This window comes from Cyanistes caeruleus, chromosome 1, assembly GCF_971803275.1.
Source record: "Cyanistes caeruleus chromosome 1, bCyaCae1.hap1.1, whole genome shotgun sequence".
NCBI classification, from domain to species: domain Eukaryota; kingdom Metazoa; phylum Chordata; class Aves; order Passeriformes; family Paridae; genus Cyanistes; species Cyanistes caeruleus.
Genome location: NC_141701.1, coordinates 27,058,118 through 27,082,200, shown reverse-complemented (window position 1 = coordinate 27,082,200; position 24,083 = coordinate 27,058,118). Strand labels below are relative to the sequence as shown.

General features: G+C 35.6%; 1 protein-coding gene across 4 annotated transcripts in view; it reads left to right on the top strand.

The window, feature by feature from the left end:
* Positions 1-24,083, top strand: part of CPNE3 (copine 3) — a 28,869-nt gene that overhangs the window by 1,750 nt on the left and 3,036 nt on the right. For 2 of the 4 annotated variants that reach the window (XM_023920807.2, XM_023920808.2), the window contains exons 2-16: positions 1,078-1,136; positions 7,521-7,660; positions 8,296-8,475; positions 9,647-9,721; positions 10,144-10,215; positions 11,006-11,089; positions 12,752-12,841; positions 16,120-16,218; positions 17,354-17,440; positions 18,000-18,059; positions 19,032-19,165; positions 19,589-19,643; positions 19,741-19,792; positions 20,467-20,600; positions 22,675-22,911. In XM_023920807.2, the coding sequence (XP_023776575.2) occupies positions 7,529-7,660; positions 8,296-8,475; positions 9,647-9,721; positions 10,144-10,215; positions 11,006-11,089; positions 12,752-12,841; positions 16,120-16,218; positions 17,354-17,440; positions 18,000-18,059; positions 19,032-19,165; positions 19,589-19,643; positions 19,741-19,792; positions 20,467-20,600; positions 22,675-22,911 (1,491 nt within the window). In that variant the 5' untranslated portion in view covers positions 1,078-1,136; positions 7,521-7,528. Of the gene's footprint in view, positions 1-1,077; positions 1,137-3,825; positions 7,661-8,295; positions 8,476-9,646; positions 9,722-10,143; positions 10,216-11,005; positions 11,090-12,751; positions 12,842-16,119; positions 16,219-17,353; positions 17,441-17,999; positions 18,060-19,031; positions 19,166-19,588; positions 19,644-19,740; positions 19,793-20,466; positions 20,601-22,674; positions 22,912-24,083 lie in introns of all 4 variants that reach the window. The other 2 variants (XM_086883536.1, XM_023920809.2) reach the window with 2 other exon arrangements.

Sequence of the window (24,083 nt, the reverse complement as noted above, 5' to 3'; positions counted from 1 at the left end):
CTTATCTTTAATATTGCTTTAGATGAGATGCTTTTGCTCAGACATTTTGAAAGGGCATTATTAAGTGTCTGAAGGATTTATGAATAGAGGAATTTTAGGGCTTGGCTGCTGGATCTAAGCTTCTGTTTAAGGAATAGTCTTTACGAATTTGGATCACTTGCTTTGTACTTTGTTCTCTGGTTGAAGGAAGACTATATCCTGTAGATCCATTCCATCTGGAATGAAACTGCATGGATCAAGTGCAGTTTCACTCAGTCCTTTATCAAAGGCACAGTTAGGAGGCAGCTGAGTTAGTTATAGTAATGGCAGTTTGCTTCTGGTACTTCTCCTGCCCAGAAGGGTTGTTATAAATTCCTCATGGCAGGTGATTAGCATACGTGCAATTACCTGATGGTTCCAGGAACTAGCATGATTGCTGTGTGCCTGTCTTTGGAGCCACTGCCTGTGGATATGCAGAGCATGAATGATGCCTCCCAGACATAGAGAATGCTGAGTCCAAGTAGCTGCTGTGATTCAGAACTGAGGGGCAGCTGACTGGAGAACGCTTGGTTTGCATACAGAAAGGTTTGAAGTGCCTCTGGGCTACAGTAAAGTGCAATTTTGTGATTGTTGATTTCAAAGTATTGTTATTGTTTATACTGAGATGTCCTGGATCATCATGGAATACTGATTTCATGGACTTTCCTTAGTCATCCTTTAGCTGTGTAAGGATGCACAGCCTTGTTAAAGCATAAACAACATTGGGAGCCACTGATTTTAATTTACTTACTCTAATCCACTGTCATCTTATTAAAAAAAAAATAAACTAATGAATAGGACAAAACCAGTAATCAGGTCTTTGTTCTTAAAATCTTAAAGGATTTTCTTGTTGGACTTTTATAGTATTTCGTAAATATTATTCTCTAACAAAGGCTCTGAGTAATCTTTACAGTGCTGCTTTCATGGACACATAAAACTGTTGGACAGGTTATTTATTTTAAGAGGAACTATAGTTCCTCAAAACCATATGCCTTCAAACCTCTTTGATTGATCTATGGGAATAACAATTCTTGGTTTTCATTTCATTTCACATTTTAGTGCTACTGTTGGTTGAAGCCTTAGCCTTTTGCAGAGAGGCCCGGAGGCACACCTCTTTGGTAAGTTACTGTAACTCATTTTTAAGAACTAATATTTGTAACAGTGAAGAGTCACAACATCCTTTGAAAGGAACTGTAAAAAGGATTCGTCTGAAGTGTGTGTTCACCTACATCTTGTTTCCACAGCAAAGTACAGCAAGTTTTAGTGAGATAAGTTTTTCTTTCTTGTGGATAATCTTAATTATGTAGTCAGTCAGTGGCTCTACACAGAGAAATTGCAATGAAGAGCATACAATTTAAGATACTGTTCACATTGTTTAGTTGGTAGATGGTTTTACATGAAATAAAGATACTCTGATAAAGCATATAAGCATATATGCAAGAAGTGTGTTCCTCTGGTTTACTGCTGTATGCTTGAAATAATTGAATTTTTAAGTCAGGGTATCTGTATTTCTTAACTTTCTTGTTCAAGGCACAATATTACCTTTTATAGTTTAGCTCACTTGAAACATCACGTAAAATACTTTTGTGTGAGGAAGATGCTGGGAAGAACCAAGAATTAAAGATTTGCTGAAAGGGCAAACACATGAAAAATACAGGATTAAAAAAAACCAAAAAAAACTAACAAAAAATCCCAAAACAATAAAAAAAACAGTGGAAAGATATTTAGAAATAACTGTTTTGAAGTAATTTTGTGAGCAGGTGTCCTAGAAGTCAAATTAATATTTTCTTTGTGTAGTACCAGTGTGCTACAAATCTAATGGAGTACTATAAAGCTTGTATAAATAGATGATTCATTTCCCAAACAGGAAACTATGCTTCCATTCTTATGTATGCATATACCTCAGATTTCTTAAATATTAGCTTTTGTTTTTGATTGGCATAATCCTCATTAAAATGAGCAGTGTGGTCATTAGGGTTTCATCAGCCTGATCTTACTGGTTTAGTTCAAAATGCTCTAATTCTTTCCTTCATGATAAATAGTGAATGTGAGAATCATGGAGTCATTTAGGCTGAAGAAGACTTCCAAGATAATCACATCCAACCTGTGACCTATCACTGTCTTGTGAACCAGACCATAGTGGTTCATTAGTGGCCACTAAGTGCCACTTATGAGAGACGCTCCTTGAACATCTCTGAGTGTGATGACTCCACCACCTCACTGGGCACTCAATTCCAATGCTTATCAACACTTTCCATGAAGAAATTCTGCCTGATGTCCAGCCTGAACCTCCCCTGCCACAGCTTGAGGTTATGTCCTCTTGTCCTGTCATGTGTTGTGTGGGAGGAAGCCAGCCCTCACCTGGGAGTTGTACGTAACAATAAGGTCATCTCTGAGCCTTCTCTCCAGGCTTAACACCCCCAGCTCCCACAGCCATTTGACATATGACTTATTCTTTAGATACTTCACCAGCTGTGTTGCCCTTCTCTGGAGATGTTCCAGCACCTCATTGTCCTTCCTGAATTGAGGGGACCAGAAGTGGACACAGGATTTGAGGTGTGGCCTCACCAGTGCCGAGTGCAGTGGGACAATCACTGCCCTTGTCCTGCTGGCCAGTGTCTCTTTGTTACAACCTGGGATACCTTTGGCCTTCTTGGCCGTCTGAACACACACTGGCTCATGTTCAGCCAGCTGTTGACCAGCCAGTGTTGAAAGCACTCCCAAGTCCTTTTCCACTGGACAGATTTTCAGCCAGTCTTTCCCAAGCCTGTGGTGCTGCATGGGGCTATTGTGAACCAAGTGCAGGAGGCAGTACTGGCATTAGTGAACCCCATACAACTGGCTTTGGCCCATTGATCCAGCCTGATCCCTCTGCAGAGCCTTCCTGCCCCCCCAGACAGACACAGCTATCACTCAGGAAGTGATAGCTGTATCTGTACTATTAGAAAATAAAGCTTACACTCAAGGCTTTGAGTGATTCTTCAAATACAGAATGATTCAAGCTGTGTCTGGTACTTAGCTTGTCAGCACATCAGCTGGACAATTTTTCCAGCTGTATTGCCTGTAAACAGACTAAAAAGAGGAGCCAGAATTTCAATCTGGAAGTAGGATTTTTAGAGAAGCTGTTTTTTGGGGATTTTTTTTTCAAATGCAGTGATGAAATTAGGTTGTGAAACAGTCTCAGCTTTTGTAACCTCATATGAAATGTCTATTTCCTGTGAAGTGGTATATTTCTTTGAGAACTGAAGAGTTATCTTGAGATTTAAAAAATATATATTTATATGCATGTAGCCCAAGATCACTAGCAATTGTGTTGCTACCAGCCCTATCAGTGAGGAGAAGCATCCATTTGTCATAATTTCATTGTCAGCTTCTTGCAGCAGACATGGCCTTTTCTGTCTGGCACCCAGTCGACATAAAATGCTTAAGTGTAGCATTATGGCAAGAAAATTAGCTGATCAGGAATAGACTTTATTTGCATTTGGATTTTTTGGTCTATTGCCATTAGCAGTTCATAGGAAATGTTCAATGACAGCAAAAATTTCCATCAGAACAGGTTTGAGACTTGTGACTAAAGACACTGATGCCAAACCCACTTCCTTAGTATTTTTGTCTTTTAGTTGGGTATTTCTGCTTGTCAGACTGGATGCACCTGTAACTGGGAGCATGTCATTGTAATGCTCTGCAAGGTTATCTAGGCAAGCCAATACTGTCCTCTGACATTGCAGCATGGAGAGGATTGCTACAGTCTAGCAGTTCCCAACTGCAGTGTTAGATCATTCTGATAATACATCTGTTCCTTTCCAGGTGGAGTGCCATGTTTGCAGTTTCTATTGGAAACCAGACAATGACTCTGTTGTTTGATGGGTACCATTTATCTTCATTAGCATCATCACTCGAGTTCAAAGAACATTCTGATCTATAAAACTGCAAGACAAGACTAGCCCTTGACTTAGATTTTTTGCTTTGATTATTGCAGCTCAAGCAGAAAGACTTGTCATAGTCTTAGTTGACCTAATCACGCTCTTGGGCTGCCTAGACATGGCAGAGGATCCCTTGTGACTGTACATCACTGCAGTTCAGATGTACATTATATATACTAATTTTCAGTCTGTTCCTGTCCAGATTTTTTTATTTTTAAAATCTGATATGATTTTGCAATCATAAAATCTATTTCAATAAACAGGACAGCTGAGCTATCAGTGCACACATTCTGGTGTGTTTTGACTCCCTTATGGTACCCTACATGGAGGGCAAGTTGATAGCTTGAGAAAAGCAAAGGTTTCCATTAAATGTGACCAATGGGGAGTACAGCTACTTTAATAACACTAGCTAGTTAAATAACTAAATCTCTCATTGTGTGTCGTAACTTACTGGCAGTTGAGGCTTATCCTACCACAGCCTGAAGAATATAATCTGTCCATGTAAAATGATTCCAGAATTCCAAATGTTCAAGTAATCCAGTCATGTATCTAGAATAGTTTACATTTGGTTTGCCTACTAGGTGTGTTGTAGAATGGTATTTCAAGAGGTAATGCACTAGTGCAGTCATGATTTATTTTCACCATCCTGGAAAGATGGTTGTTTGCCAGGGTCTTTTGCATCAAGTCCTCAAGAAGATGTTTCTTGCTTACCTGGAAGTGACTGATTCTTGAGGATGTTTATCATCTTTAGAAACCCTACCATCCACCTCTCAAACCTTGGAAACTTTTCAGCTTACACAGGCTGTTAGAAGTGAGGAAAATTGGGTGGAGTTGGAGTAATTCTTCCTTTCATGCATTTGGGATGACGAGGATTTGTGCAGCATGAGCAGAGCTCCTGCAGATAGCGCTGTTTGAAAGACTTCACACATGTGAAGGGTGTGTGCCCCTTGCAAATTCTGTAGGGTGTGCAAGGTTGTCAAAGTATCTCTTGTTTATTTACTAAGTTTCACTACCTTAAATACTGCTTTGGATTAATGAGACATGACCTTTTCTTGCTAATAAGTATTTTACTAACTTCTAACATTTATAATTCTGCTGAAAATCAGTATAACTATTTGCAGTAAAATGTATCAGTCTTATGGAGAAACATATTTTTTTGAGCAAAATTACAAAATTATTTATTGAAATGTATTATTATTACAGGCCTCTTCAACCTATTGTACAAATATAGATTCCTAGTATTCTCAAAACTTCTGAGAAAAATGCCTTGCATTATTTTTCTTCTTGGATTTTTCAAAACTGGAAATGATAAAGATTAAATCACCATCTTGTGTTTTGCAGAGTTTTGCTCTTTATCTGGATTTTGAGTGTCATCTACTTAGATAAATGCATGTTCTTGTTACAAGTTGTCTTTTATCTAATATGGACGCAGTTGTTGCGTCTCAAATGAGCATTTGCATTTCAGGGAAGGGAATCAGCCTTTTTATTCTTCCCTTCTCTATGCTGAAGGATGCTTTTTGCATGGCACCTGTTTGTTAATCTGTTTTTTTCCTGCATTAGATGTATAGAGGGAGAGTTGTTGACATGGAGGAGGAGAGGCAGTAACAGAATTGATGTGTTCATGTGAGAAAGTACTTGAAATGTACAAGAAGTGTGAGTACACACATGGACAAAAAGAGGAAAAAGCTGACCATATTTTTAGGTTGACTGAATGCTATCCATTTACCAGTGGTTTTGGAAATACTACCTTAAAAGGAATAAGTGCTTTCAAGGACACTTAATAATGAGGGGTTTCAGACAAGCTGAAGGTAGAAAATTTTGACTGGTTTGAAAATGCATTTCAACTCAAGTTTAAATTACGCTGAGTTTCATGCAAACCCTTTCTAATTGCTGTTGCAGCATCAGTGGGAGTTAGGGCATCATTTTGTCAGCAGAAAGTTGTTTTCCTGGAAATGGTCATTAAGGAGTCATGTACTGGTCTGCACTGGATTCTGTGGGAAAGGCACTGACTGTTAATGAGCTCTGTCTGGTAGCCAGGAAAGCAACAGCGAATGGAAAATACCAGTATAAAAAGAGAAGCAGGAGAAAAGGGGTAGAGTGTTTTTAAGAGGTATGATTTCTAAGCCAAAAAAACATTGGTTTAGAAACTAATTTAGTACTTAGACCTTCACTGTTTTCCCATCAAAGACAATGAATTAAATGTTATAAAGCCATTGGAACAAAAAGATACTCAAAGAAGAACACATTTAGGTGTTTGGGAGGTGCATGGGGATTTCTGTGAATCTGACATGCTTCTGACAGTTAATTTACATGTACTTCAGTATCCAAAAGGTCCATCACTGAGCTAGCAAAATGGAGATGAGACAATATATGAATTATGCCCTAGTGGAATACAAGAAGCCTCAGGAAAATTCCTCAGACCCCACAATGTTTTCTTCTATGTTCAGTTTGTTGTTTGTCTTTTCCATTCTTTGTTCCTTTCCCTTTTTGCCTCTAAAAAACTTATTCCTTTTCATGAAAAATCTTACGAATACAGTGGAAAGAAGAGAACTGGGTTGGGCTAAGCATAGTTTCATCTGCAAATATGAATGTGTATGTTGCTACTGAACTGACCAGACTGAAGCAGTTAGCTTTCCTTTTGCCTTGTTGTCTTTGGTGTCTTATGCACTTTTAAGATAAATTAATCTGGAGGGATACTTAGTCTAGGCTGTGGGTTTACTGGAGAGAAGGCAAACCTAAAACTAAAAGAGGCTTGGGAACTTCCAGGGTAGGCTGCTTCTGGAAAGATTTGGAAGTTTTAGTCTTTGAATCAAGGACAATTGTACTGTAGAGGTTTACTTCCTCAAGAGTTGTTGGAAATGATCAAGTATATCCTTGAAGTGTTTAATGATTGAGATTTTTTTTTTATTCATATATAGAAAATTATCTGGTGCTCAGACCTTCTTGGGCTTGCAAATCCATTCAGAAAGAACAGTTCCCCCAGTTTCTCAGTAGTTACTTGACTTCACAGTGTTTATCCTTATTATTATAATTTGTCGTTATTTTTGTAGATTTACTAAAGCAAGATCACCTGCTACCTGCTTAAACGCCTTTTCCAATTCTGTCATGCTTATGGTTTCAACATTTTGTTACAAAGGTTTGGTAGAGGAGTATATAATACAGTTTGATTTCTTTATTCATGGAATTATTAATAATACCTGCATTATAAGATACTGGCATTTATTTGGATTTCATTTAAAGTGAAGTTTTGTTGTCAGCAATTCAAAACACTGTGCCTTCTTTGAGGTATATCCCATTTTTCATTTGGATCCTCAAACATTCTCAGAAACTTAATCTTGTTTTTTATATGTGGATTTTAAAATTAATTTTTATACCTGTGTGAAAAAGAAAATAGTGTGACAGTAATAATGCTATAATGTTGGTACATCATAAATTTTAAAATTTGCATTTGTAACCTCAAATCATCACTTTTGACAAGCTAACACTTCTTGTGATTATTTAGACAGTAAATGCATTGTGATAATCCTATTGTTTGTTTTGTAGTCCATTTTAACTATGATTTCTGTTGCTGCTTTCTAGAGTAACAAATGGCAGCACAGTGTGTGACAAAGGTGGAGCTGACTATTGCCTGCACCAGTCTCTTGGATAAAGATGTTGGTTCCAAGTCAGACCCTCTGTGTGTGCTTCTCCAGAACACAAGTGGTCAGCAGTGGTATGAGGTACAGCCTGATGCTTTTCACAAATCTGCTAAAAACACATTCTGACTTGTTGGACCTTTTAAAACACTATGGCATATGGTTTCATTAAAATATTTTAATTTTGTACCAACACTTTTGAATAGTTTTTGTTTGATTATATCTCTAATAGTGTAGTGGGTTTGGATTTTTCCCTTAACTAAAAGCCAAGCTATGTCAAACCACAACAAATGGGCAGCATGCTATTAAATACTTAAAACGGTCTGATTTTTAGCACTGTTCCCCAGCCATTTGTAGACCAACAGAAGAAGCCTTCTGATTGTTTAAATGTGCTTTTATAAATACAGTACTCCAAAACTAGGGTCTCATCCTGGATTTGACAATAGAGGATTTTATGTCCTCCCTGTGCAGGGAATAGGTCTCACCTTAGAGGGAGTGATGAAAAATAGGTCTGGTATCCCTAACTAAGACCACTGGATTTTGAAATATAATGTGTATATATAATATTTTGTAATATAACTTATATTTGGTGAAAGGTTTATAGGAAGGTACTCCTTTGTACTTTAAGAACTTTTGAATATATTTGTTAATACAGTATTTGCTTGCTTGCTTGTTTAGTTTGTGAAATACTGGATAAAGTGGTATCTTTCTAATTTCAGGTTGATCGCACAGAAAGAATTAAGAATTCCTTGAACCCAAGGTTTTCCAAGAAATTCTTAATTGATTATTATTTTGAGCTTGTTCAGAAACTTAAATTTGGAATATATGACATTGATAACAAAACCTATGATCTGAGTGATGATGACTTCTTAGGAGAATTAGAATGTACACTGGGGCAGGTAAGCATGCAGATGATTTCCCTTAGAATTAAGTTACTGAAAATCATTAGTTTTTACCTTGAATTTGTCACAATGTTCTTGTGTAGTTGAATACTCTTAAGTTGAATAGATTGCCCTTCATTTGTTTTTTCAAGCCTCAGTTCAGTGTATATACATTTTATTTGCAAAAGGTCTTGAGATAATGGCCTGAAATGTGTTCTAGGATGGTGACTGTTAGATTGCTATCTAAAAATAGGTGGGCTGTCAACGAGCACAAAGTTGTAGTAATTGCTATTTATTTACTCTAATACTCAACTTCCTATTTTTATGCTCCCAGAAAAGAGAATCAGTGTAGAACAATGTATGAATGTTCACAAGGGCCATGTTATCCTTTTAATATGCTTTCCACTCAATGCAAGCCATGGTTCTGGTTCTGCCAGCTGTAGATTTACTTCTATTTCTCACTCATATTCTGCTATTGATGCTGTCACAACTGGGCAGCTTCTTTTTAACTTGTTTGTTTGAATAGATCCTTTAAAGGCACTTCTCAGAAGAGTTGTCTTGGGATTTTTCCTGCCCTGTGTCTTAAGTAGTTTTATTTTAAGTGCATTATAAGGATAGAGGCATTGTGAACTGAAGTTCAGTGTCAATTCAAAATTAATTGTTCATTCTTAAGGTAAAGAAGGACTAGTAGAATTAATAGACACACTTCTGAGGAAGCATTGGCTGAATAGGGTAAAATAAAATCTGCTGGGAACTGTGCAGGGGAAGGCTGATGATTTTTTTTAGTGACAGACATTGTGTTTATAAATCTATTTGCTGAATCCATTTATGAAGTATGCCTTGCATGCAGTTAAAAGGTATGTATGGAAAACTTAAAGAACAATTTGAAATTGTAACCTAAAGTGTTATCTTTGTCTGTGAATGTGTATCATGTTGCTAGAAGACATTTTAATCCTTATTACTCCTGAAGCTCTGCATGTGTTCATCTGCATATGTATTTTAAAATTTTGAAGTACCTATTTATTTATAGACAATTACGGGAAGTAAATATAATGCTGTCATCTTCACAAAAAAGGAAAAATTACTAAAGTGAAAATACCTCACTAACTTGTTTAAGTCCTTTGAAAACCTATTAAATTTTGTTAATAATATGTTAATAATGCTTGATATTCAAATTTTGTCTTGGCAGATAGTTTCTAGCAGGACTCTAACAAAACCATTAGTACTTAAAAATGGCAAACCTGCTGGAAGAGGAAGCATTACGGTATGACACTTAAGAAATAAATGTTTTCAGAGTTCATATTTAATTGTTTCTGAGTTTTAGTTAATGACTTGAATGCAGTGATTCTATTCTATAGTGCTGTAAAGCATATTTTTTTGTCTCCACTCATCTATCTTTGTCATCCAATGGCAGCCCACCTTCTTTATTATAAGTCCCATTGCATACATCATTAGGGCATCCAATGTGATACTGTTTGGGGCATATCTTTGTCAGTGCCATCATTTATAGTAAACAGATGGAATGGAATCCCAATGTCAAATCAAACTGCTCCTCTCCTCCCCACCACTTTTTAATCTTTCATTTGTGAGAAAACCTGGGGGCTTTTTTAATTGACCTGTCATAGAAATGCTGTGAATATGAGAAAATGCATATTTCCTGAATAAAAACTTTGTTTGTCTACCTAGATTACAGCAGAAGAAGTTAAGGATAACAGGGTCGTTGTATTGGAATTAGAAGCAAGGAAACTGGACAATAAGGTATTTAAGTGATTGCTGTTTCTTTGATAAAGTAGTAAAATTAGAGTCTTGTCAAAGCAGGAAACATTTGTGTATTCATTCTCATTTTTGCTTAAAAATAAAATCCATTAATATTTTACTTGACTAAAAAAGAAATTGAAGTAAGATTGCTGCAGAATAACTTCATTGACTGTTTTGAAATGAATTGTAATGTATTTCTAAGCAAGATACATGCATTTCAGGGGTAGTCCATGAGCAACATGTTCTCATTTAAATGTAAAATCTTACATATATTCATAAATAAAAGAGAGTTTTGGTATATCCATTGATATCAATGGCTATAAAAATGGTTGTCCATTACCTGAATATTATCTGAAATAAATGCTAAAAAGTGTACTTGGTGTGTATAAATTTGTTATGTTGAGTATAGGCCTGGCTATAGAGACTTTTAAAAACAAAATCAGAAAAATAATAGAAATATGTTTTTATTCCTAACTTTTGATTTAATGATACTTTTTTTGAACTGGATGAAATCCTTAGTTTCCTGTCTATCCATTGTAATACTTATTGGTATAACTATTCTTTTGTTTGAACTGCCAGGTGTGTAATATATGGACAATTTTCTCCTAAATGTAAGGACATCCTTCAATTTCTTTTTCACAGGTGGTAATATAATCAGACTTGCATTTCATCATCTTAATCTTTTGTTCCCTGCATTTAGTTTTTGTTAATCTAAGAGTGTGTTAACTGAAATTTAATGGTATTCATGCTACAGGCTGTTCTAAGATAATTGCATGTTATTTAAATACAGGACTTTTTTGGAAAGTCAGATCCTTATCTGGAATTCCACAAACAGACTGGAGATGGAAACTGGGTGATGGTTCACAGAACTGAGGTAGGATATTTTTGGTTAACAACAAAGAGGTTAAGGTTATTTAATTTCCAATGTGTCACAGCATTAGAGACACAATGCCTTACAAAGAATTGACTAGCCTGGAATTGACCTGCAGACTAGTTAGAAATTGCATCATCTCTTCCACTGACTTTTCTGGGAAATCTAGTTTATTCTCTTTATGCTGATGTTGATATATGCCATTCTATTTGAAAAGAAAACACTTTTTTTTCCCTTTTAACTTTCAGCAGTGTAGGAGAAAACAAGTATTTTTAAAAAGAACTGCATACTCACACAGGGGCATTTGCTCAGTTCTACCCTGTGCTGGGGTAGGACTTGGGCATTTCTGGCTCTGCTGTTCTTAGGAAAGTGTCACCTGGATGTACCCTTTACTAAGGAAAGTAATGGTGCTGAATGCTTGCATAGCAAGGGCAAGCCAAGGAGAATGCAGAGTGAGGGAAAATGTGCTTGAGCAGCAGCAGCCTTTCACCCAGGAGGAGATGTAGGGGTCCTGTGACAGCAACTGTCAGGCTAAGAGTAATTTCAGAATGTCTCACTGTAGTGGCAGCTCAGGGCCCATACATATAAATATATATATATACACATACATACAGCTGAGGTTCTTTGCTCATAGGAAGTGGTGACTGTATTAATTTTGAAGTATGGATATTGAAGAACTATAAATCCTTTTTGTCAGACTTAGTTTCTCTTGTAAGATGGTTCTTCTACTTAAAGTGCATCTTTTCTATGATGATTTATTCAGTAATAAATCCAGAATTTGTTTTTTCAGCCTAGAAATGTCTGGTGGATTAGTTCTTTTTGTTATAGGTTCAAAAAAACCTCTCTTTTTCCTATCTACTGTCTTTATTGATTTAATTTTCAAGAGAAATTTCTTTCTCAGCACTCCTACAATGTTGGAAGTATTACTATTGTTAGGTGTTATTAATTAAGTAGTGCATGTTATGTGTAGTTTCTTGTACTTTGTAAGATTGTTATTTCATGTATTGGGTATATTTACAGGTAACTGTTGACAAATTTTGAAGATCTTTCAAAGTGTTTCTACAAGTGTTTGTAAATAACAACTTTAGTGTTCAGCTGGAGAGGCCTTTTATCCTCAAGCACTGTTTTTTACAGTGCATTACTTGTTTTTTTAATAAAAAAATACTTTTTACTGTGAATTTCTTGAGGGCATATTTCCATAAATGACATTTCAGAATAAATAATATGTGGGAGTGAATTGTAATCTCTGGAGCACTGATGTATTCAGAAATTTCAATGTAATATTTCTCCACACATTTTTGGTAACTCATGCCTTTATATGTGTGTGTATGTATATATGTGTGCTTATTAAAAGAAAGCAACCGGTATCTTGTTTAAGTAATGATAAATTTAAATTTTTTGCATTGCAATATCTGAAGGACATAGTAGGTGACAGTGAAATCTAGCGAAATATGGAGCTGAAGGAGATCATCTCTTTTTTAACAATGGCATGTTAAGAGTAGTTTGATTTCTATCCTATGTATTAGGATTTGGAGTACATTGACAGCAGCATTAATCAGTTGGTTTTTTGCACACAAAAATCATGGCATGAGGTATGACCCATTATGATAACTACTTTCCACCCTTGTGAACAATGGTGTTCTGCCTTTTTTTTTTTTTAACCAGGTTATTAAAAACAACCTGAATCCTGTTTGGAGGCCCTTTAAAATCTCTCTCAATTCTCTGTGTTACAGTGACATGGATAAGTCAATCAAGGTAATGTGTATTAAATGTGTGTATAAATTAATGCATTAAAAGTTAAAATATGTAACAAGGGAAATATGTATTATTCTAATTACTGCAGATTTTTTGCCTCAAATTAAATTGAAAGTATTAGGTTTCTTATTTGAGAGGCACAGATACACATGCATGTTTTAGAGGGGAAAAAAGGAAAACACTGCACATTTGTGATGCATTTGAAAGTCTGGGAAACCATCTGAACACAAATATCTTTGAAATGTCCAGTGCAGTTTCTTATTTTGATTGTACAGTTCTAGCATGGCATCAGCCAATACTGGTGGTGTTAAAGATACTGTGCAGTGAAAGAAGCATATTAAAGGCTAGAACACGCTTTGTTCTATGTGATGGATCTTGTAATACTTTGTTACTGGTGCAACAGGTAACATTAATGAAATTTTTATTATACTGCCTGATAAAATAAATTAGACTTAATATACAGCTAACAGATGAGAGTCAGATACAACTTGTGAATACCAGTTTTAACAACTTTTTCTCTTCATATAAAACTGAATTTTCTATTAGAAAGTTAACTAAATCTGTGAAGGCTTTAATATTTTCTGTTTTCCAATTTTATCTTGAATAAATTGTGTTTTCTGAATATTTTTTCTTAAGGAATTCCCTTTAGGGGTGGAACTGAGGCTAAACAGCCAATAAAAATGCCATTTATAAGCTATTATGATCATATTAGAAACCTAGTATTTTTATCATTTGAAAAAGAAACCTGAAAATCTGAATGCAACAAACTGCTATATTTGATGTTCTTCCTCTGGGAAGGAGAACTTAAAATATGATTTGCATGTAATGGGTATTAGTCATATGACTTGAGGCAATCCTGGAAAATCCTTAACAGCCACAGGGATCTGGGTGTTAACAGCACCTGGATGGATTTAAATACATATTTACAGAGGAGACTAATGAACAACTTTACAAGCCCAGAACAACCTTCGCTTACTGCTTCTGTTTTTTTCATCTCATTCCTTTCTGCTTCCCTTTTCCCCAAAACTGCTGTGACAGCTCTTATATTAACATATACTATAAATATATTTCTCCTGTTCAGTAAACAGCATACTAAAGTTGTAGACCATTGATCTAAATGTATCTGTGAAGAGTTATTCTCAGCTCTATGATCATAATAAAGTTGGTTATTTGAAATCATACCTCAGAAGTGTAGGTTTATATCCAGAGAAAATAGACTTTACTTGTAATAGACTTGCAGACAGGCAGTTTGATTATGTCTTAACTTAGAAATGCAGGACCTGTCACTTCAAACATTAAAATGTAGGCAGAATTGTATTATGGAATGTTACTGAAGGATTAAACAATGCCTTTAACACTTTTATGCACACAGTTGCATGTGTAATGGGCTGTTTGTCATAGTAAGTAAAACCAGAAATTTTTCTATGAGTGGCTTTTCACCTCTTTAATGGCTTAGTTTGTGTACACCCAGCAGTGCACAAACCAAGTTGATTCTTTATCTTCTGGATTCATGGTTATGTTCCATGTGAGTGTGTCTGCAGTCAGTGAAGTTTTTCTGTGTCACAAATGTGAGCTTTTCATCTGGAGCAGGCATGCCTAGTTCTGCTGGAAAAAATATGTTGAATAAAATTGTTCCCAACTGCTATTGCATGTCCAAGAGGGCATTTATGGAATAAAAGGAAATGCTTCTGTCTTGTCTGGAATAAATATTAAAAATTGTCTTAAATGGGTCATACATGTCAAGCAAGACAAATTTTGATCTCTTTGAAATAAAAAGGAAAATCATCTACTAACTGTGTTAACAGGTATCAGAACTATTGGGTCAGGAAATATGTTAAGTTTTAAATTTCAGCTACGGAAGCACTTAGCTGAGTATTTGATTGGCATAATTTATGGCATTCAGAAGAATTTACATAGCATCTGCCATGAACATTAATTATGTTAACCTGTTGGCTCTTTGGGTGCTTGCATGGTTTAAGGTGGTGTTCAGTGCATGTGCATGCATTTTTTTTATTTATTAATTAATTCAAAATGAAGTAGTGCAAACTGCAAGATAGAGGTATGTTCTGTGCAGTAGAACTCCCAATCTACACATCATGTTTTGTACTTCAACATTCCTGTTTTCCAAAACCTAATTTTTTTCAGAAGCTCAAGTGTATGTTGAGGTTGTTTGTTTTGCTTTTTTATTTCTAACTGAAATGCTCAAGTAATCAGTTAAATTGATTCTTGAATATAAGGTACAATATTTTTAGACTTGAAAGATGGACATGCAAATAGCTGTTCAGTTTAAGCCTTACATACTCTGAATATTTTTCTTGAAGTTTGCATTTTGATTCCAAGTAATGTGGGATACCTGCTTGACTCTTGATTTATTATTGTTTCTATTTATCATCATCATTATTAAATTATTTTAGTATGTTTTTATGTGATTTGATTAAATTAGCTGTCATGTCTGTGTTACTAAACTGAAATTAAATACCAGAAGTGGATGAAATTAACACAAGATTTTATAGATAAATAACCAATTTTTTTATATAGAAAGGCATTTTGGGCATGTTTTCAAAGAGGGAAAAAAAAAGCGTTTTTCACTCCTGCCTTCTTTGGTAGATCAAGCTGTTAAAAGGGTGCATTGATTAAATAATAGAGCGTATCATTAAACTCTCACTATAGGAAAAGAGATTTTTAGTTGACATTCAGATCCACAAAGTATGGGTCATAGTTTAACAGATCTGCTGTTTAAATTTGCTCATCTTAACAAACAAAAATTCAAATACTGTTTCTAGCTTTAGGGCTGAACCTTCATATGCTTATGAGTTCTATGTCATCTTGAGGATTAATGAAGTAATATAAAAGTGTTTCTAAAACTCTTGTGGTTGCTTACATAAATGATTTTCAAAATTTTCAGCTGGATGCTCAGATTCATGATGAATGTAAAAAACCCTACATTGTTTTCCTATTCTTCCCAACACCCCATCACTCTCAAAACATAGTTCAATATAATTGATGTTACTTGCTCATGTAAGACCTGACACTACTTAGTATTCTTGTCTCTCCTTCACTTGAGTGGAAGATTAGATTTGAAACTGAGTGTATTGGCTTCTACTCAACCTTAATCTCTTTTAAGTACAACCCTATGCAGTTCTAAGACTTCAGTGTGAAAAAACCTCTGTGATATAAAAGACACAGGAATGTTTGGGATGTTCAGGTTTGCCATTTCAGTGTTTATTGTTTTTGTGGGGCCGTTTCTGTTGCTAACACTAAGTAATGCTGCATTTTAGGTTGAGTGCTATGACTATGATGGTGATGGGTCTCATGATCTCATAGGAAGTTTTCAAACCACAATGTCAAAACTGAAGGAAGCATCTCGGTCATCACCTGTAAGTGTTAAACGGTCTAAGCTGCCTGTGTGTTCTTGATAAGCTGTTTTATTCATATTGGAGCAAAACCTTGGTCACCTGGCCTCAGGCAATCTCCAGGTTGTGTTAGGCTATATCTTGACATTGCTCTTGTAGTTGTGGCTGAAACAGCATTTACATTGTGCATCCATTTTCCTGGGATTAATGTCTTGGTTACAGTTTTTATTATTATGTCTCTATATGCCCCACCATCAGCACAAAAAATTCACTAATCATAAAAATACAGAAATAAAAATCCCCTGGATTGTCAAAAGACAGAATGCAGCACAAATTTAACTACAGATAAAAGACCAAAGCTTTTAGTATTTTCTCAAATATTATTTAGTCTTTTGTTTTAAAATGTGGCACTTATTAGCTATTATGTATACTTCAGTGAATATGGGAAAATTCAGTATTCATGCCACTGCACAAAAATGCAGCTGTGTTGCAGTAGGTGGCTTTTCTGTAAAGTGATATTACCCTTCCACATCTTATATACTATAAGAGTTCCCAAACCTTGTAGTAGGCAGGGTTTACATGTAGAAAACAGAAGTTGGTATAGCAAACATAACATGAAAGTATTTGTTTAATGGATATGTGTGTTATCAAGAAGTTTTACCATATTTCTCTTTAGTCCAGTAAAAACCTCCAGAACTACTTCTGCATTAAAAATGTTGGAATCTATGTACAAGAGTGCATGCTTGTACTTTTCTAATATTTTGACTGTTGTATTTGTACTAAATAATAAAAATAATAATAATTCCAGCCACAGCTGCTGAAAACACTGATGCTTTGTTTGAATTGCTATGTCTTTACCGAAAAGAAAGTTGTAAGCAGACTCCTGAGAGGGAGAATGTTACAGAATTTCTTTCATTGTTTGAAATACAGTTGTCAAAACAAATGTGTTTATAGCCTTTTGCGTAAGAGAGGATTTCTGTCTTGAGAATGTGTTTTTTTCTTGCTGATATTGGGCAGGCAGGGTTTAATTTTTCTGGATTATGAAATTAACTTCATTTTTAATATAAACACAAAGTATCAGTCCTGAAATAAAGGATTATTAAACTTGTTGCATAAATGATATTACATATTTTTGTTGTATTTGTTTGCATTCATACAGGTTGAATTTGAGTGCATCAATGAAAAGAAAAGACAGAAGAAAAAGAACTATAAAAACTCTGGCATTGTGAGCGTTAAGCATTGTGAGGTCAGTAACATATTCTGGTATGCTTCTGGGTTTTAAGTGTTAAACTAAATGAGAGTTGCTGTGACTTATCTTCATCTTCAAACTATAAGAAACTTTAAAATGTCTGAAAGTTCCAGACACACTGAATATTTAAGGGACTCTGATTCATATAAGGCAAATTGAGAGCTGAATCACATATCTATCCTCCCCTGTCTCTTTGCTTTCTCTTGAAAAGTCACTTACCAGTTTAAGTCAGTTCTGAGCCACTGCATTTCCCAACTCACTGTTTTATGGCAAAGTAAAAAACTCTGTTATAATGTGTTATTTTATAGATGAAAGTTGTTGTGGAGCTGCTTTGGTGTCTGTAGTTTGTTAAAGGCCTGATTCTGATGCACTGAGTGTATGGTGGCATGTGTTGCAAATATCCTCCTTGCAGTGGGTGGGTGGGATAGCTATAGGGCAAAACTAGTGCTTATTGTGGGTAAAGACAACGTATCTGGAACCTCAGAAGCTGCTACAATAATACTAACTTGGTATTTTCCCATTGAAAAAAAACAAAATTTCTGTCTCCTATTTTTAGATCATTGTAGAATGCACATTCCTTGATTACATCATGGGTGGGTGTCAGCTGAATTTCACCGTAAGTTAAACTATTTACATGAATTCTTCTTGAGTTTTGGAACAAATTGAAGTATAGAGTTGATTGGCTGTGTGCTTTATTTGATTATTGTATTTTTTTCCTAGTTGACTTCGTTTTTGTTCTGTAGCATGGACCATGAAGCTGTTTTGCCAGAGTGCTTTTAGTCTTTTTAGAAAAAAATAGTCTTTACTCTTGGCAAAATATTCTGAACCTCTGGTTATGTTCATTAGGAACTAGCAAAGTTGTGCAGATGGAGACCAAGGAGAAATTTACAGTTCTTTGGAAGCAGCATGCAGAGGACATATGGGTTAGAACCCTTAAGTTATGTAATTTGTGAACCAAATGCAATCCCAATAACAGTAAGGTGTCTTCATCTTAGTAACATGCTTCATCACCAAAGCAAAGACCTGTTGAAGTCAGAGAAAGAACTGTCTAGGCTTCTGTGGAGCCTGGCTAGTTGTACTTCCGAGAAGACATGTATGTGTGGCAGGGTACAGAATGAAGTTAATTTACCAGATTTTGAAGAGCTGGTGTGAATAGTTACTGAAAGTAAACACAGCAAAAACCTGACAGGATGCCCAGAGAAGCTGTTGCTGCCCCATCTTTGGAAGTGTTCAAGGCCAGGTTGGATGGAGCTTTGAGCAAACTGGTCTTGTAAAAGCTGTCCCTGCCCATGGCAGGGGGGATGGAGCTGAGTGATCTTCAAGGCCTCTTCCAAGCCAAACCATTCTGTGATTCAGATGAAAGCAATTTCAGCCCTTCTGGAGAGGGATGCAGAGCTTTTGAGAGTTTTGTAGTGGCATTGTTTTAAGAATGTTAATATTCCAAGAAACCTGCATCCAAGTACTGTGCTTGTTAGATTTGTAGATGTCCTGTTTACTACTCTTTCATGGTTTTCACTTTGGCTTTGCTAGAGATAAGAAGCATAATTTAACTTTAAGAGTAATCAGATATAAATACTGCATTTGACAGGTGGGGATAGATTTTACAGGCTCCAATGGAGACCCTCGCTCTCCGGACTCTCTGCATTTCCTCAGCCCTAATGGAGTTAATGAGTACCTAACAGCCATTTGGTCTGTCGGGATGGTCGTTCAGGATTATGATACGTAAGTGTTAGGTTTTTATTTGCATAACTTTTTTAGATATGTATAGACACTTGTGGTAGCTTTTTAAACCAGTGTTGAAGATGCCTGCAGATACACTGGAATGAAACTTCTGAGCTAAGTTATAGAACTAAAACACCATCTTATAATTGCAAGTACAAGCTTGTGTTTACTGCAGACAAGCAGGGCCCTTCATATGCGATAAAAGAGCAGCATTGATTTAAATATATGCTTGCATTCTTGCCAGTTTGGTGCTAAAACTAGTTTTGGTCCCAGAAACAATTACAGTGGGGAACTTCCATTTAATTTTGCCTCTTAAATAGCTTTTTTAATAATGAAAAGCATCTCTGATAACTAAAATTACTGAACTATGGCAGCTTTTAATGTAAGGCACTGACTTTGTTCTCTTTAAAATTGCTTTTTTAGAGATAAGATGTTTCCAGCCTTTGGATTTGGTGCACAAATTCCTCCTTCTTTTCAGGTAATGGAATGTGTAAATGCACTACGTAAGCTGAAAGCACTTTCTTCAGGAGGAGATTGTATATCCAGTCCTGACTATGTCTTCTGTGTCTTCACAGGTGTCTCATGAGTTCCCAATAAATTTTAACCCATCAAACCCATTCTGTAATGGTAAGTCTGAGAAAGCAACATCAGACCTAGAGAGTAAAATGCCTAAGGTGAAGGCATAAAAACACTTGAAAAGTGATCTGAAGCATGCTGTTCTAATTAAATTAATCTAATTAAATGATTACTTACTTTAGTCCTGTAGCAGGAAACAATTTTATAACCAATTTCTCATACTTAGGAGAAATAGCATTGCATCTGTATTCAGTAATGATTTATGAAAGAAGTGGTTTAAACAGCCAGGGCACAGGGCTGGGAACAGTTCTCTTGCGTTGTCATGCCTCTTTATTCTACTTTGCTGCTGGTGTGGAGTTGTCTGGTTTGAGTGGGGTGCTGCTAATGCCTGTTCAGTGTGGCCTCTTGGATCACATTACCAACCACATGAGCTGCCAGGTGAAGAGAACTGCTGTAATTCAGTTTCATCCTTGAGCATAGAGTATTTGGCCTTTCTGTTCACACAAAGCCAGTCATGTTATGCATGTGCCTTAAGCACTGGTCAAACTGAAAACCTCCATTGCTCATGAAAAACTTATTTTTTTCCCACTGTGGTTAGTAATTAATCTTTGCATCATCACTTCCAGTAACTGATTCATACAGCTTTAGGAAAATCAACTGCTTCAAAATATCCTAATTCTAATATGAAAAAAAATAATTAAAAATAATCTATTTCTGTTCTCTAGGGATCCAAGGCATTGTTGATGCATATCGAGCCTGTCTTCCTCAAGTGAAGTTATATGGACCAACAAATTTTTCTCCAATTATAAATCATGTGGCCAGATTTGCTGCTGCAGCTACTCAACAGCAAACAGCATCTGTAAGTTCTTTATGGTACTCTGCGATTTTTTTCTTACTTTTTTATTTTCCTTCTAGTTTATAAACACTTTTTTTCTCTTTTAAACATACTAGTGTATTCATTTGACAGTTTCCTCTTTACCATGTGAGTAACTTGTTACCCTTAAAAAAAGATAAAAACTAATTGTTTTTTTGCAGATTGTACATTAAAGTTCTCTCATCAATTAACTAAATAAACTCTTCAGATTTGAAATAGAGTCTTAAAAATACACACCTTTATAGTATCTTCTGTTCAAAGCTCTTGCAGTACTATACAGGTATTAAAGTCTAATTTAAGCCTTTATATCTAAAAAAGTGATTTAACCTCAGCTAAGAAAAACATTAACTAGACCTTGTTTCACATCAGGTAGCTGGGAAATAGAATTAAATAAGATAGTGTAGAAGTGGATGGTAAAGGTCCTGACACCAACACAGATAGTTAACTGTACTATAAAGGTTCAGGTACTGTATGGGCTGTTCCCTCCTCCATATTGTATGCATGAGTTGTTGACCATATTAAAAATAGTCTGAAAACTGAGTCTTAAGTATTCAATCATGTCAATAATAATGCATAGAAGTTCAGAAAATCCTAAATCATTGATGACATCAAATACTAGTGTATTTGATGTCATGTAAAATCAGAAAATAAAACTAGCTATTTTTGCATGTAGAATTATCTGTAGAAACCAATTTGAAAAAGAGCTATGGATTTTCATATGCCATGATGCTGGTGAGGTTTTGTTTTGGTAGTCTCCCACTAGTAGCTCTCATATATATATATGTATGCATATCTGTATATGTATGTCTGTATGCATGCATATATCTGTATGTATACACGTTTGTATCTTAGGAAAGGGACAAACCTCTTGTGGGTTTTGGTTTTGTTGTTTTTTTTTAACTTACATCATGTAGTATGCCTAGCAAGAGATTTATTTTTCCTGCGTGATTGGATGTATTGAAGACAATTTACTACCTTGACTTTTAATACGTATCATAGTAATTTTGGATTGGCTTTTGATTCTCATGCTGGTTTTTTTCCAGCACAGAGGAAGTATGAGAAGAGAAAAATAAATCCAATGTGATGTGTTATCCTGCTGCTGTTGCTTATAGCTTTCTGTGGTCATAACTGCTTTATAGATGTTCTTTCTGGAGAGGGGGAATGGACTATCAGAAGGCAGGGTGAAAAGGTCATACCTAAATAGACAAGATAAAGGAAGAACAGTTATTTGGAGATAGATAAAAGCAGATGGGAAGGAAAGTAGTGAAGAGAGGCTTCTAAGAATACTGGGAGTATCTTTGGGACTTGAATTTGTGCTGGTCAGTAATCATCTGAAATGAAGTGAGAGAAAACTGGAAATTCAAAAAGTATTTGATAATTTCCAGACTTTCTACTTCTAGCTCACTTTTAGTGCTGCAATCCAGAACAGAAGCTGATGTCAACTTTTAGAAGGCCTGACAGAATAGTGGAAGCAACTCAGGTGGTACTTAATTAAATCACTGATGTATGACAAAGTAGTCTCAAACACCTTGGTAATTAACTTTATGAAGCAGCTAGAAAATGTGATTAAAGGAATTTGAAAATGGCTGTGTTTTTCAACAGTAAAAGATGTGATTTAGGATTTTCAGGATACAGGGAATGAAGTAAAGGGTAGTGTTTCATAAAGGTATTGATAGGCCAGAAAGGAAACAAATACCAATTTCACAGGTGTTACCTTTTCAAAACCTCGTAGACTGTCTTCTATCCCAGAACAAATAATGGGAAAATAGGTTAACTGTTGGTTTGTCTGGGGATTTTGGAGAAAAGAAGTGTGATACCATTAGGGTTTTGGATGGTGGCTGTTTATATATGACTTCTTTTAAAAGATCACGTTGTCCTTACGAAATTTTTCAGACTCTACAGATGAAGCTTGACTACAAATTAGTTGTTTGATTGTAAAACTCAGTGAGCACACTGAACATACCAAAGTGACAACACTATGCAGTTTGCTAATGTTTGCTATTAAATATTAAATGTTTGCTATTTCTTTGTCATAACATGGGGTTTATTGATTTGACAGCAATACTTTATACTTCTGATCATAACGGATGGTGTGATAACAGACCTTGATCAAACTCGAAGTGCCATAGTTAATGCTTCAAAATTGCCCATGTCCATTATAATTGTTGGTGTTGGAGGAGCAGATTTTGATGCCATGGAGTTTCTTGATGGTGATGATGGAGTTCTTAGGTCCTCCTCAGGAGAACCAGCTGTCAGAGACATTGTCCAATTTGTGCCATTCAGGAAGTTCCAAAATGTAAGTAATCTTACTGATATGCTTAATAAATATTGTAGAGGTATGCTGGGCTTGCTAGGACGTCCTATATCTAGTCCTAGGCTTTTGTGGTGTATCCAATATGTACTCTAAGACAAGTCTTGTATCAAATGCTAAAAAAAAGCCCCAAGTCCTCAGTTTCTAGTTCCAGCACTGCATTTTGGGCTAGTTGCTGCAGTTGAATGATCTTTGTAAAACTCTTACACTTTATTAAACAAATGGATGTGTTTTTAATTTGTGAGGACAAACTGTGGCTTTGTTCTTATGGTAATTTTTCTTTTTATTGTGGATCCTGTTTGTGAATGTGGATTAGTCTCACAATTTAGTGCAGTATTAAAATTCAAGGCTAAGTCCTAATCAGGGAGGTCATAATCAGTAGAAACTGTGTGGCCACAGTAGTGGTGATAGTTTTCATTTTCATAAAAGTAAATAGTAAAAAAAAAAATGGTGGTGAAAGAATGAAGTCTTGATATTTTCTTCATTTCTGTAAAACCCAGTAATGTGTGTGTAGCTACTAGAAATCAACTTTTAAGCATCATAATTTTGGAAAGAGTTGACTTAAATAAAAACCACCAAAATTTCTTCAGGATGGGCAAATAAGATCAATATATTTATTCCATCCTAATATATTCTAATTTTGTTTCATGTCCTAGTATTAACTTGTTAGTAATACTCCTTACACTTCTTATTTTGCTTTTATATTTTTACTTCTGATACAAATTCTTTGCTTAATCTCAGAGTAATCAGGCAAACAGAAATGAGAAAGAGCAAAATCAATACATGAGAACATCAGAACATGCTTATCAAGTAATGCACTTGGATGTAGATTAACTAGGGTTAATGTGTAGTATAATATTATATATTCATATGCTTTCAGTTTCTAGGAAAAGAGATTTCTTTTTCTTATGGATAGTTAGAGTAAAAACAGTATCTGCAGAAGAGCCACTCCATAGAAATACAGTTATTGTGGATGAGACTTGGTGCAAAAGTCTCGTCTCATGGACATGATTTAGACAAGTCCCTGAAGGGTCATCTTAAGCAGATAGTGGAAGTATGTTTATATGGCTAAAGTCTATATCTGTGCTGTGTATTTTGTGTGACAAAAGGGGTCTTCAGACATGGCAGCCCTTTGTGCTCTCAGCCCATTCCTTCAG